General features: G+C 34.6%; 1 protein-coding gene across 2 annotated transcripts in view; it reads left to right on the top strand.

The window, feature by feature from the left end:
* LOC108913298 (telomerase-binding protein EST1A) overlaps positions 1-14,814 on the top strand; it is a 142,950-nt gene that overhangs the window by 117,412 nt on the left and 10,724 nt on the right. For both annotated transcript variants that reach the window (XM_018718826.1, XM_018718825.1), the window contains exon 16: positions 10,055-10,202. In XM_018718826.1, the coding sequence (XP_018574342.1) occupies positions 10,055-10,202 (148 nt within the window). The remainder of the gene's footprint in view (positions 1-10,054; positions 10,203-14,814) is intronic.

Genomic DNA, 14,814 nt, shown 5'->3' with positions numbered 1-14,814 from the left:
AGGGAATGCCAATATTGGACCGTTGGCGTCGTTCGAGGTGTCGGGGACCGTGGGAAATCGTGGGTGTGAATGTAATCTCTTCCTTACATCGCGCTGGTATATTCGCGCATAAATTTCTATCGGATTTTGGTAGTGTAATTGCCGGCAATTTACTCTCCCTTCATCCTGGGACTTCTAAAATATTTCACCGAGATAAAACCTACCACTCTTTCGAATTTATACGTATATACAGTTCGTGTTCGTAAAGGAGCGTAGGTAGGAGTTCGATAAGAAGAGGAGTAGTTGGATCTCTCGAGTTTTTTATTTTTACTCATCTTTTGATTCGCTGCCGCTGTTGCAATGTTTTCTTTACGTATTTAGAAGGAAATTTTTCTCATCGGTAGTGCAAAAATTGATGGACATTTAAAGAACTTTAATATTTGCGCTAGTAAGCATGGGCGTAGTTAGGGGGAAGTAGAAAGCCCGATGCCCACCCCAGAAAAAAATTTCTAATACTCGTATTATCGTCTATCATATTGGCTTAAGGTAAGGTAAGTTGCTGACTATGTGACCTTTTTTTAGAACGAAATCAAAACGTTCAGGTTTTTGAAATTTTATTCGGCAAGTTGCTGATTGCGAAAGCTTTTTTTTTAAATATCTATGAAATCTATGATTTTCACAAAATGTGAATGGGCCTTTGAGAGACATTTGTTTAACTTAAAGTAATACAAAATTTACTACACACTAATTATTTTTTATGCTGCTCTTACTTTCCAATACAAATTTTCAGAATAAAAAATCAGTTTAAATACTAAGCGAATATCAATATCCTGGCATATCTTAAACCTTCTTATATACAGGGTGTCCCAGAAATAAGTGACAAAATTTTATCTATCAAAAATAGCAACTTTGAAACTCATTTTGTTGTCGGACCAGGAAAAATTAAATGTGCGATATACTGAATCCGAATCATATGTCCGTCTGTCAAAGTTTGCTCACGTTCAAGGTCATTTGAAGATCAATTCTCTTTTTTTTTTGTTGTACGTATCGGGGATAAGGACTTCTATAAAAGTTGTTTGAGTCATTGGAGACCATACCACCATCTGGTGATCTGGGATTTGATCTTGAAGACCATGTTCAAGGTTATTTCAATGTCAACTCTTCTTTTTTTACCATAGGACGGATTAAGCCACACATTCCCTTTCTGGACTGTGTCGCTATTTCCAGCATATTGTGAGGTAGCATTTGAAATATCCTCAGTGTGTTAAAACGACAAGTATGCAGGACAAAATTCCCGAATAAAAAGTCTTTCGTTACAATTTTTGTGCCTTCAAAATTATGAAAACCAGACCTCATGGATACAAAAATCATCATATTACCGTGCTAGAGCCAATTCTAGTGATTTTCACCAAAATGACCTTCAAGGTCGTATTAAAAGTCATGAAGTGGTGGTTCCTGAAGACTCAAAAAACTTTTGTAGAGGTATTTTTTCCGATATCTCGCTATACTTACGAGATACTAGCCCAAGATTTTCAAGAGAGGATTTGACCATCAAATGACCTTCAAAATGAGAAAATAATACTACCACATTTTCGAACGTAGAATTTCTCGCCTTTTCAGGATACGCGTACAAATATTGCATTTCTACCAAAAAAACTAGAGTTGACTTTCAAATAACTTTGAACATGACATATCCGAATGCAAAAAGCTGAGTCTTTCAGAATCTGGAGGCAAAAATTGTATTACCATAAAGAAAGAAGAGCTGACCTTGAAATAACCTTCAACATAACATTAAAGATTAAATCAACCACGTATCCGAACATAATACTGCTCGATCTTTCAGAATCCGGGGAGAAAAATTGTATTGTCATAAAAAAAATAGTTAACCTTGAAATAACCTTGAACATAACTAAAGATTAAATCAACCACCTATCCGAACATAATATTGCTCGATATTTCAGAATCCGAGAAGAAATGTTGTATTATCATAAAAAAAAACAAGCGTTGACCTTGGAATAACCTTAAACGTAACTTAAAAGATTAAATCAACCACGTATCCGAACATAATATTGCTCAATCTTTCAGAATCCGGGGAGAAAAATTGTATTGTCATAAAAAAAAGAGTTAACCTTGAAATAACCTTGAACATAACTAAAGATTAAGTCAATCATGTGTCCGAACATAATATTGCTCGATCTTTCAGAATCCGGGGAGAAAAATTGTATTGTCATAAAAAAAACAAGAGTTGACCTTGAAATAACCTTAAACATAACTTTAAAGATTAAGTCCGAATATAATATTGCTCGATCTTCCAGAATCCGGGGAAAAAAATAGTGTTACCATAAAAAAAAAAACAAAAGTTGACCTTGAAATAACCTTGAACATGAGCTAATTTCGACGGGCAGATGTTGAATTCGGATTCAACGGCCCCTGAAAAGTACAATATACCTTCTTTGTTTAGAATGAATCAGGCTATCTGAAATAAAATTTTAAATGGTAAGATATTAAAAAAAGTTACGTATGAAACAAGTCTTAGGGGTGGCTTTTTCTACCCCTTACAACCGTAGGGGAAAATCAACAAATTGTTTACTAAGTGTCTTCTCGATAGCTGAAATTGTTAACTTAATTTCATTTCTGTCACTTTTTTGGTATTTCAGAAAAAAATTAAAAACTACTTTTTAGGCACCCTTTGTATCTTCCGGTTGTATCTTCGCAGGCGATGGTCAAATGAGATTTATTTACACCCTGTATACAGTTACATACTAATTTGATGAACAGGAACAATAAGATTTTGTCACCGTCGTACCTCTATTCTCGTGGCTGACGGTGCATCTGATAATTACTCGAGATTAGCTCGGTATGTACGGCTTAACGTCCATTTCTGTGCATTAAACACGGTCCGTTTTGCGGAATACGATCTTTCAAACAGATCCGTCCCGAGGCGGTCAATTGGAAAAGTAGGTAGTCCATTTGCGGGTCGATTAAACCGCGGATATTCCTACGGATCATTATTAAGTGTGCAATATAAACCATTTTCTGAGACATTAACCCGCAGATATAAACCGTAACCTCTTGACACCTGGTATTAATGCAATGCGTGTATTTGTAGTTTTAATAAAATGCGGCGATAATGGCACACAACGGCGGGCCGACTGGCGGATCGAACGTCGTATTAACCTGATTCCCATACGAAATTTATAGTTGGCTAGATGCGCAAAAATTGGTGGCTGTAATACCTATATTAATCGTGAGAATTCCTTTTCATTGTGCCCGTTCCTGTTCCAGACTGAGCCGATGTACAGCTATTTTAATTGTGCGCCTCCAAACATCAGATGCCGCGGCGCGGCTAAATTGAAACTGAATAGGTCTGTTACTCGTGTTAGTCCGGTCAAAATAGACATTTCAAATAATGAAAATTCCCACAGAGCTAAATTTTGGTGGAGACCTTGGGTACACCATTAGAAACAAAGTGTCAAAAGTCCCCATCGATCCCATGTGTGTTAAAAAAGTTATTCGGGGTTAGAGGTAAAAATTTGAGGTTTTTTGGATTTTTTTCGAAAACGGTAAGTTTTATCAAAAAAGTAGTCCTGACAAAAATTATAGATCTTAATTATCTACGAAAATGGTCCTTATACTTTTTTTCTAAGAATCACCATTCCTGAGATATCGCGATTCTAATAGTTGAAGGAGTCACGTTCTACATGATATGCACACATTTCCACACCACCTGTGAGGTAGTGTACTTTGGCGCTTTTTTTAACGTGGTTTCTCCTGTAAGCCTACCCCACGAACTGTTATGACGGAATCAGGGACAATACTCTTTTAATTGCATGATGAATATTGGCATTGTTATTGACTTTAATTGCAGTTCTGATTTCTTTTGATATTTTAATCTGATTCATACTCTTCAAAGTCGACTTCAATAGTCATGTCAGTCTTCGATTTCTTCTTCTTCTTCCTCTTCTTCTCCTGTTCATAAATTGTTCAAATGAAGATCAGCTGTTTCTTCATCGAAGTCATATGACTTCGTCTGTTGCATTCAGTTGGACATTTGAGCAAGACTGGCTTTGGCAATTAGTACACGCTGGAGAACACAGTAACCCTACTCTTCTACAGCCACATTTAGTACTACAACCTTTTTTGCAATTGCAAAAAATAGTATTTAGGAGTTTTTCCGGAGCAGGTGAGAGTAAAGTTTGAATCGGTTCCAAAGTATTATCTGTTAATTTCGAACCCCAGTCTTCTGGGTTCAGTTGATTGCCTAGCCATATCTGAACTTGATAGTATACTGGATACAAGTGTTGATTAGCAGAAGCCGCTGTTGGAGGAAGACGAGATAGTTGTACTTGTTTCTTGTTTCGTGTATTTTTTACAAAAGTTTTTACAATAGAGTAGCCAGATGTTATTCAAGGCCATGCGGATACAGGGGATTGACTAAGGGACTGAGTTTCTTTTGAGTGTATATTCTCAGAATAGTATAGTTTATACATATAAGAGACACAAATAGGTATTTTTATTTGTTTTAAGTGCCTGGCTATGCATATACGTGGCATATATGTGCATATAATGTAGAACGTGACTCCTTCAACTTTTAAAATCGGGATATCTCAGGAATGGTGATTCTTAGAAAAAAAAAGTATAAGGATCATTTTCGTAGATAATTAAGATCTATAATTTTTGTCTGGACTACTTTTTTGATAAAACTTACCGTTTTCGAAAAAATTCCAAAAAACCTCAAATTTTGACTTTTGACCCCGAATAACTTTTTTAGCACACATGGGATCGATGGGGACTTTTGACACTTTATTTCTAATGGTGTTCCCAAGGTCTCCACCAAAACTTAGCTCTGTCGGAATTTTCGTTATTTGACCACTATTTTTATGACTAATTTGACCGGACTATGTTGTGGGAGGCGACCGGCTTATCTGATACGCCGGGATTTGATTTGTCTTAATGGAACATTTTTTTCGAGACGTGTGTCTTGGGGGCATGTACGGATCTACCTCTGTGTTTGTGTACATCTGATTCGCTTATCGTTTCAGGTAACGGTCTGTGCTATTTGAAATGTTTTTAGATGTGAGGGTCATTACAGATTCTAAAATCTAAAAAATAAATATACTGTTATGATATTTTGAGCTGAAACGTTAAATAAATAGAAAACAACGTAATTTTGAAATTTTGACAAATTCACGTGAAAAAAAGTAGAGAACACTGACAATAGGGATGTGGAATACTAAATATGAGAAAATTTAGGATAAAATTTATTTAGATATAGAATAAGTTGATGGTATAAAAAGGCAAAATCGTTAAATGAATTAAATCAATCTGTCAAAATAAAGTAAGGAATGTAAATTTTTGAATTAAATAGGCTGTAAAAGGCAACCATATATCGTAGAAAAGTTTAAAGGTACAATAAAGTACAATTTTGTAAAGTTATATGTCATATTGGAGCATTAAAACTAATACTAAAGTATATCATACCTTTCTTTAGTCTATATTTATAAGTGGATGTTCTTTGTATAACTGTATGTAGCGATTTTCGGAATGTCAAACTCATAAGTTGATTTTATGTGAAATTTGTTGTGTAGGAGGTATTTATAAGATGTAAAATGATTCGTGCAGTGTTAAAAAGACCTTCTAGTCACAAAAAACTGTATTATAATCTCAATTTACGTTCCAACTAGTGTATAAACTTTAAAAGTTGTCAAAAACGATGGACCTAAAAACATTTCAGTTAATTGTTAATTCCAACAGATAAAGATTGTTCAGAAAAGTGAAAATAAGTAAATATCAATGTCGTGGAACAGTATTGCAGACATAGAATTAAGCTAGATAGCACAGTTTGGTTAAAATTTACAAAAATAGGTGAAATTTGTAGAATGTTGGAAAATGAATGTAGAAAATAGATACAGACATCAAAATTTAGAGAAAATTGTGTAAAATCAGAATATGTAATAGTCACGCTACAAAAAACATGCATAAAGTCATAATTTTCAATTACAAATTTCACAAAAGTTTAATATGATGTCTCCATAAAAACAAATTCTTTTGTCAACAGTTTATAAAAACTAAAACAGGGCTTGTAGTAGCCAGTCTTTCATAATTTGCCGAACAGTAAACATCGTTGAGTTGTACCTAAAATAAACAAATGAAAATCAAAATTAAGTAAATAAATGGTGAAATTAGTTACCAGGTTAGAACAGGTCAAACAGTATTCACAAGGTAGTACGGCATCTGTCAAGAGGTACAGTTTTCTATCAGTTCAAATTTTCACAACGAACCAAATATCTACTGGAAGTTTATACAATGGGAACGTATGTTAATTAACCGAAAGTGTAAAATATAAATTTGTCAAAAATAAATTAGTGAAGCGCAGTGGACAAATACAACAGCAGGTTAAGTTCAAACCCTTTCTACCAGTGGAAGATTAGACGTATGGTACCATCCTGACGCACCGAAAGCGAGCACCAGCCATAAAAAGAATTACGTTACCGGGGAGGCATGTCTGAAACCAGCATTACTCAATTGTGTAACGTGGGTTATCTACTTTAAATTGGCCAATTAAAAATATTACACCAAACGAATTCGTAATATGAGTCAAACTTAACTCTAAATTAAACTTTCCGTAAATATCAAAGTCGACTATAATTCAAAATGTTCACTCTCTAGAACAAAATATCATAGTTAGTAGATATAACGTAGAAGTATAAGAAATATAAAACTTGTTAAATTGTCCAAATATTTTGAATTTGTAATATAATCTATTTGTAAAATGCTAAGTTGAATTTTTCATTTTCTCAAAAATCTTATATTTAAAATAAATCAACATAAGCCAAAGAAACCACACCCTGATGATCCTAAAATCAAATAAATAGTACAAGACAAGTTCTTGTTGGCGCCCTGGGAAAAATATATTCAAAAAAATATACTCAAAAATAATTAATAAATAAAAACATAACAAAATATAATTAAAATATTCTAAATAATAAATAAAAATAAAAAAAAATTAATAGAAACAAAAACTTATAAACAAAATGTAACAATACATACATACAGGAATAAAATTTTAAAATATGGTGTGCATTTAACTCTTCATCAACTCTTCATTATCTCGGAAATGGTGGTCTGAGGGATTTTACCCAAGTACATCTTTCTTGCTGAAAATTGATGGGAGAATAACCGCACTATAGTCTGTTTAGAAATGAAAGAGAGTAATAAAAGCTCATTATGTATGCAAATCGTAAATAAATGTAGTACTTATATTCAATATTTTTATATTATGTAGTTTCGGTATAGATGAGGTGTACTTTTAAAAAAACTTTGTGCGATCGGACTGTACTAAATTGTAGCAGGTAGCTAAAATTTAATCCCCGACAATCCGTCTTTGTCTATGCCGCTTCAATTTCTCGGTCCATTTCTCTTATAAGTAAACAATATAAAAACAGCATTTCAAAACATGAGGCTACTTTAAGCATCATAACCGGGTTAAGAGGGTTTTTAGTAATTCAAATAAAATTATTCAATATTATTATCAAAATATTTATTTAAATTTAATGAATAGACTTTTATTCCACACAAAAATATATGTATTTTGAAAATTCAAATTATGGTGAGTAAATGTAGTGTTGTATAAATGTACAATAAAGAAAATAAAAAAGTAGGTATATTAAAATTCATCCTCTGAATATTCTGATGAATTATCTTCGTCTCCTAGATTGATAACGATAGGTTCCACAGTAACGTCAATTAAATTATCGAGTTCCCACATTTTCTCCTCTTCTTTTTGTACATGATGTATACATCTTTGCCAGTTATCTGCAGTTACTCGTTCCAAGGAATTTTTTAACAAAATTTTCACGTCACTTAATTTAAACGTCGTATTATTTCGCGCTACATCTCCTTTTACCTGCGCCCAGACTAATTCGATTGGGTTAAGTTCACAGTGATAAGGTGGTAACCGTAGTACCGTTATTTGGCGATTTGTTGCCATTTCATCGATAACATATTTTTTCTGATCTTTATTAAGATTGACAAGTGTCAAAAGTTCCTTTTTCACCATATTTGTTTCAAAAGAAATGTTTTTTCCGGATAACCATTGAATTATATCGGCTTTCCTCCAAGCAGTCGTAGGCGTCCGCTCGGTCTGCCGTGAATGGTAACTGGCATTATCCATGACAATTACAGACCCCGGAGGAATAAGATCCAACATCTGTGTAAAATACTCTTCGAAAACATCTGCGTTCATGTCTTCGTGATAGTCACCTGTATTTTTAGATTCAAATAAAAGTAAACCGCCATCTACAAAACCACTGGCACTACCTATATGTGTCACTATTAATCTTCGCCCTTTACCTGAAGGTGCCTTGAACCCTGTTGAAAGTCCATCCAAAAATGCTTGTCGAAAACTTTTTACATTTTTATCTTGCCATACTTTTGTTACAGTATATCCCTCGTTGACCCAAGTTTCGTCTAGATAATAAATATTCCTCCCTTCGTCACGGAATTTTCTAATTGATCTTAAGTAGGATCTTCGCCAACAAATAATTTCATCTTTATCGATAAGAACTGACTTCCTGTTCTGCTTTTCCCAGCAAAAATTCAACTCTCGTAAGACGGCCCATAATTTGCTTCTACTGATTTTTGGCAAATCGTTGTCCTCTGAAAGTTCACTTAAAATTTTGTTTAGCGTTGGTATTTCTTTTTTAAAATAAAATGAGTGTACTTTTCTGCGAATGACATTTTTGAAGAAATCATCTATAACGACTTTTGACCTCCCTGTAGATGATTTTGGGGGATTTACAGTATCTTGTTCATTTTTTGTTTCCTTTAAAAGTCTGTAGATAGTCGATTTTCCAATCCCTGTCATTTTGGAACACTTTTCCACGATGTCGTCAACACTGTTGGTAGGATTTTGGTGTTTCAATGCATTAAATACATTTAATATAATAATCTTCTCATTCTGAGACAGCGCACATCTTTTCACGCGTTTAGCAGGTACGTAATCTGATAAGCTCGACATTTTACCCAAACAATATTATATCCACTGGCACAATAGTCACTAAACACAAGTCGAATTTTACTCTACTGCACTAGCACGTCTTCGTATATTCAGCTCTAAGACTGGATTGATCTGTCACAATACACTGGCTCCTGCCCTATGATGTATCCAGTAAAATATACTAATGTACACCCATTACCTGTTAGCATTAGTGTTACCCGATAATTACCTGAAACGAAATATTACCACGCCCATGACCGGTTCTTATCTCGGGGTTTTATTACTCTCTTTCATTTCCAAACAGACTATAATACGAAACGTCAATGTACATTGTAATAACAATGTTAGGGCCAATTTAATTCAAGCGTACCCTTATAGGTGGCGTCCTCTACAAGCAGCGTCAAAAGCAATAACATATTGAAATTTAGCATCCTAAAAAACCGCGTACCGCAAGTTTTATGCCAACATTCAAATCGGTTTGGAAATTATTTCTAAAGAACCGAAAAAAATTTAAAAAAATTAACATCCTCTATATCGAAAACTAAGCATTGTATACCCACGTTTGTAGGAATAAAGTCTTATTTTGACCCCAAAAATATGTTCCCAAATTCTTTGTACTGAATTTTGAATCAGTCTGGATATGAAGCTTAAAAAATTCAATACTTATATAGATTATAAAAAATTGTAAGATATTTAAAAATTTAATTTTTTTAACAAATGTTATTTGTCACATTTTTGTTAATAATTATTATAGAAAAAAAATTGAGATCTGGGTTTTTCGCCGTCACACATGAGGCGGTAGTACCTGTTCCCCGACATTTATCGTACGCCGTACAAGCCCCCAATAAATAATCTCAGCTTCGATTCTCAAAACGCGACGTGAATGTTCGGCACGACGGTCACCTTCCCCGATGTAACGCCGCAACGGTACCGTTAACGCAGTACCACAGCCGGCCGTCTCCACGGCATTGGTACGGCCTGCCGACACAACACGACATTCCAACGATTAAGCCCTGATAATGTACGATGCATGTTATGCAATAAATCTCTTGTCACATTGTCGCCGATTGTTCACAGAAAATACTCAGCCAGTCGGTGGTCAGCGTCCACATGGAGGTGCGGCCCAAGTACCTGGTACCCGACACCAATTGCTTCATCGACCATCTGGACGGCATCCGGACCATAGCCCAGTCCCATTGTTACACCCTTATGGTCCCCATTGTTGGTGAGTTAATGATTCGCGCTAATGCTGCCACTAGCAGAATGGACGCCGTAGTGTACCCTGAATGGCAACATAAATATACAGATTTTATGCATATTCAGGGTATGACAATGGCGTGTATGGGGCGCTTTATGGTTCTCGGATTAATTAAAGTTGTTTAATGACTTCTGTGTTACATTGTGTGCATACATTGTCAAATTCTGGGCTCTACGTCTATTACTTTGGCTGGTACAACTAAGGAAAATGTTAGGTCTCCTTTAAAGTCGTATTAGGCATCTAAACTGTTTGACCTAATTTGCCTCTTCCCTACCTTGAGTATGTATTTAGTGTTTTTTGCCATATGTATGGCGTTCAATTAATTAAAAAATATATATTTTTGCAAAATGCACAGCAAAAAATAATTATTAATTTATTTATTTGAAAATAGAAATACAAGACTTGAAAAAACTTTTATTTGTTGTAAGGTAATTTTGTAAGTTTGAAAAATGCATATTCATTATTTTTATGGTTCAATATTTTTATTAAGCAAATTACTATGATATCGAAAAGATATTGAATTATTTTAGGTGTTTCTTTAGATAGTATAGTAAAAATAAATTATTCGAAATAGTATTTAAAATAGCCCACTAATTTTGGTAGAAAATATGGATTAATTTTAAATTACAGACAGTTGAAATTGAAAAAAAATGCTGTTGCTTTAAAAATACCTCAAGGGAGCACCATTATTTTTTTAAATTGGTATATAAGTGGAACAGTCTATTAGGAAAAAAAACTTTGGAAATAAATGCAGTTATTTACTTTAAAGGGGGACGGTCGATTAGGCCGATTTTCGGCCCTCTTCATTTTTGGCCAAAGAAAAGAAAACATTTTTATTATTTATATCCAATAACTAATCAATTCCACCCCAAACGGGACCTCCCCCTCCTTTCTAGTCAGGATCAAGGTCAATTAGAGGTCAGATTGAGAAAAAGTGCATTAAATCAAAGGATCTCGGCGTTTAGGTTTTTTTGGGTCGCTAAGTCCGAGGTTAGTTTGTCTGTATCAGGCCCTTTTGAGGTTGTTTCAAGGTCATTTCAAGGTTAAATTGATAAAAAACCGAGTAATCAAATCCAACCAGCTGTTATACAGGATTTTGGGGTTGCTGTGTTAGAATCTGAGGTTAGTTTGTCTGTACCGGGTCATTTAAAGGTCGTTTCAAGGTCAAATTGAAAAAGCCGAACAATTAAGTCTAACCGCCTGTTGTATAGATTTTGGGATAGCTGAGTTAAAATCCGAGGTCAGTATGTCTGCGTCAGGTCTTTTGAGGGTTATTTCAAGGTCATTTAAAGGTCAATCCAAGAAAAAAACGGGAAATCGACTACTGGTTTTGAAGTCTCTGTGTCCAAGGTCCGTTTATATGTATCAAATCAGGTTTAAGGTCATTATAAGGTTGATTTGAGAAAAAGAACGTTTTCTGGTAGGATTAGTGACATATAGACATATTCCTCCATAAAACGTTGTATTCTCTCGTACTACCCCATACCCATCTAACTCCAGACCTTTCTAATCCCATAACCTCCGTTACCCCTTTCCAACCCATATTTCTCTGTAAAAATCTATATTACCTTATACTAATTCGTTTTGCGTCGTAAAAACCTTAATACTAATATATTTCGGCCTATATTACCCTTGGTAATCTATATTGGCTTGCATAATAATTTTTTATCCTCTACTTTACAAAGTCAAAATACATGAAGATTGTAAAAAATAGCGATTCCAAAATCCCGTATAAAATGTGCCCGGACTCGATTCCTCGGCTTTTTTTTCAATTTGACCTCTAATTGACCTTGATCCTGACTAGGAAGGAGAAGGTAGGTCCCGTTTGGGATGGAATCGATTTAGTTATTGGATATAAATAATAATTTTTTTTCTTCCTTTTTTTGGCCAAAACCGGCCTAACTGACCTCTTTAAATTTAAATTTATTTATTTATTTATTTATTTCCCTACATGTACATGTACCAACTCCGCATTCCTATTTTATTGCTCGGTAGATAAGAGTTATTACCTCAATCCAGTCGACCAGTATTTCAATGGTGTACAAGTGTTTTTTTTTTCAAATTCGTAATAGTGACAAGTTTTTTTTTAAATTAATCTTTGATGTATCACATTTCTGTAGACCAGTTGTCAGTCGCATAATTTTCTTTTCAGATAAGGTATGTTTTGAACTATTACATCTATTGTATACAGAATGTTTCTAAAACATTTAACCATATCTCAATTTAATATTAAGCAAAAAGTTTCCTCGAAAACGATTAAGAAAGATACAAAGCTACTAATAGAAATTTATTTTTAAATAATTTCAAACAAATTAAGTTGTGAAATCCAAATGAAATTCGACGTAAGAGAATTATAATAATCTCATGGAGGACTGGTCTTTTCTCCTACGACTTGGTGGATTTGAAGAGTGTAATCGAAAATTGTTTTATTTAATAACAAAATGTATGTGGTATTTTCGGTAAAATATTTTATTGAAAAAACACACTCGTCCAGGAGCAACGACAGCAACCTCAACTACAGTAGTTTATTTACAATATCATTTTCTTACAATACTATAATGTTCAATTCTGGTTCTGTCGTTACACTCGAATATTACTAGCTGTCAAAGTAACACTTACAAAAAATAGACGATTCTATTCATGAAAATTTTACCATTTTCATGAGAATTTGCAAGATCGTATGTAAAACGTGTAAAGAGTTTCCAGAATTAAAGATTGGTTGATGTTAAAACGAAATGCGCAGCTATTATGTGACGGACCCGAATTCCGGGAAAATTCTAATAATTTCAAATTTTTTACATTGATGACATACCTCAGAACTGAAGATAATTGGGTTTATACGTCATACAATTCCGTGAACATAAAACACATGAAAATAAATAATTATTCCAAAAACGTTAATGGATTTTGAAAAAGGAACAAAAAGATAAATCAAATAATTTATCTATACAGGGCGATTCATAACTTATCCAAAAAAATTTGGGAATAGATGCAGCATGAGAAATGGAATCAATATCGTAAAAAAACATTTTGTAAAATCCTTGTAGTTTCCAAGAAAAAAAAATTGAAGTTATAGTACATTCAACCACTACATAGCTGGACAGCTGTAGTCTCTAGCGTCATTCGCCACGTGGCCTCGGCGACTCCGAATACTGAATTCGGATTTTGCAGTCGTCGTTGCGATATTTACCTGTTATCTGTGGTGTTTACAATAGGTTTTTAGTAGTTTGTGTCAAAAATGGGTAGTTAGTGTCAACAATGGTTTGCGTGTACTCGCAGTTGATGGATATCGTTTTAATTTATGGTGAAGCATTTGTGTTATGGTGAAACAAGACAACATTTGTGTTAGTTCGTAGAAACTGAGTACAACGTACCCAAATGTGTTTACACATTGGTGGGTAAAATATTGAACAATTGTTGTAACATCGGGTATGTCAAATGATTTTAGTGTTTAAAAACACAAATTAATCTTATTAATTAATAAAGGCAAAAGTAGTTGAATTTGCCGATATAAAATAGGTGCGATAAAATTCTATTCACATATTTCTTTCCTTGCGAAAGTTTTTGTCCGTTTTTATCACACCGCCATGCTGGTTGCTTTGTGCGGGGTCAGGTTTTACAGTGGACCAGTTTCCAGTGCCGTGCAGAAGTGTATTTTTAAATCATTTTCGAAATGCCCTTTTTGATTTTTTCTTGGCAAAATTGTATTTGTAAGGGTCCCCTGTACATCCAGAATTTTTTTTTGATAAGTTCTTAATCACCGTGTATATTTTAGTACATACACATAAACGCTTTAGATTGCGTTGTGCCATTTTTTTCCGTGAAGTTCCTATTAAAAAAAGCACTCTCATTTGTTTTCTCTGCGGGACCGTCCAAACGTGTGTCCGAATCTCACGCAGCGCCGCGGCGCGCGTGCATTGGCGTGCGGGCATGAGCGATCCGAGGAGCATTGACTTGGAAACATCGGTACGCAGCGTGGTGCTGCCTTCTCCGTGTGGTTTCGCCGTAGGCCGGTCAGGATGGAAGCGGAAAACGGTAGCCAGCGGGCGCCGCACTTCCACTCTCAACGCTACTTGCACTTTTAACGTCGACCCGTGCACGGCAGGACGGCGAACGCGGGACGCCGCACAGTGGGGCCGGGACGGAAAAAGTCGAGTTTCACGGAAGTGGAAATTCGGCGGACACAATACACGCTTCCTACAGGAACTAAGTCGTTGGATTTAGTGCGAGTGTTCAAGAATTAAAGTAATGGTTTTCTTTTTTCCAAAAATTTCGCTCTTGTGTTTACGCTCAAGCATGAAACAAATATTTCGGTTTTCAGCAAATACAGGGTCGCTGATACGTATGGAGACACAAATGTTTTAGGATTTTTTTTCAAATCTATTACAATAAAGAAAAATTAAATATACACGATCAGTCAAAAAATCATGACAAAACAAATTTGTTTTTTCTTTAATGGAACACCCTGTATTATTTATTCTATATTTCAATTCTTCCCGAGATTCTAAACAACATTCATATAGCACATCATGTACAGGGTGATATTTTGACCCCCTCTAACTTTTTTGTTTTAAGAGTT

The sequence above is a fragment of the Anoplophora glabripennis genome, unplaced genomic scaffold, assembly GCF_000390285.2.
Source record: "Anoplophora glabripennis isolate ALB-LARVAE unplaced genomic scaffold, Agla_2.0 scaffold365, whole genome shotgun sequence".
In the NCBI taxonomy this organism is placed as follows: Eukaryota; Metazoa; Arthropoda; class Insecta; order Coleoptera; family Cerambycidae; genus Anoplophora; species Anoplophora glabripennis.
Note: the sequence above shows the minus strand (reverse complement) of the source record. Positions and strands in the feature narration are given on the sequence as shown.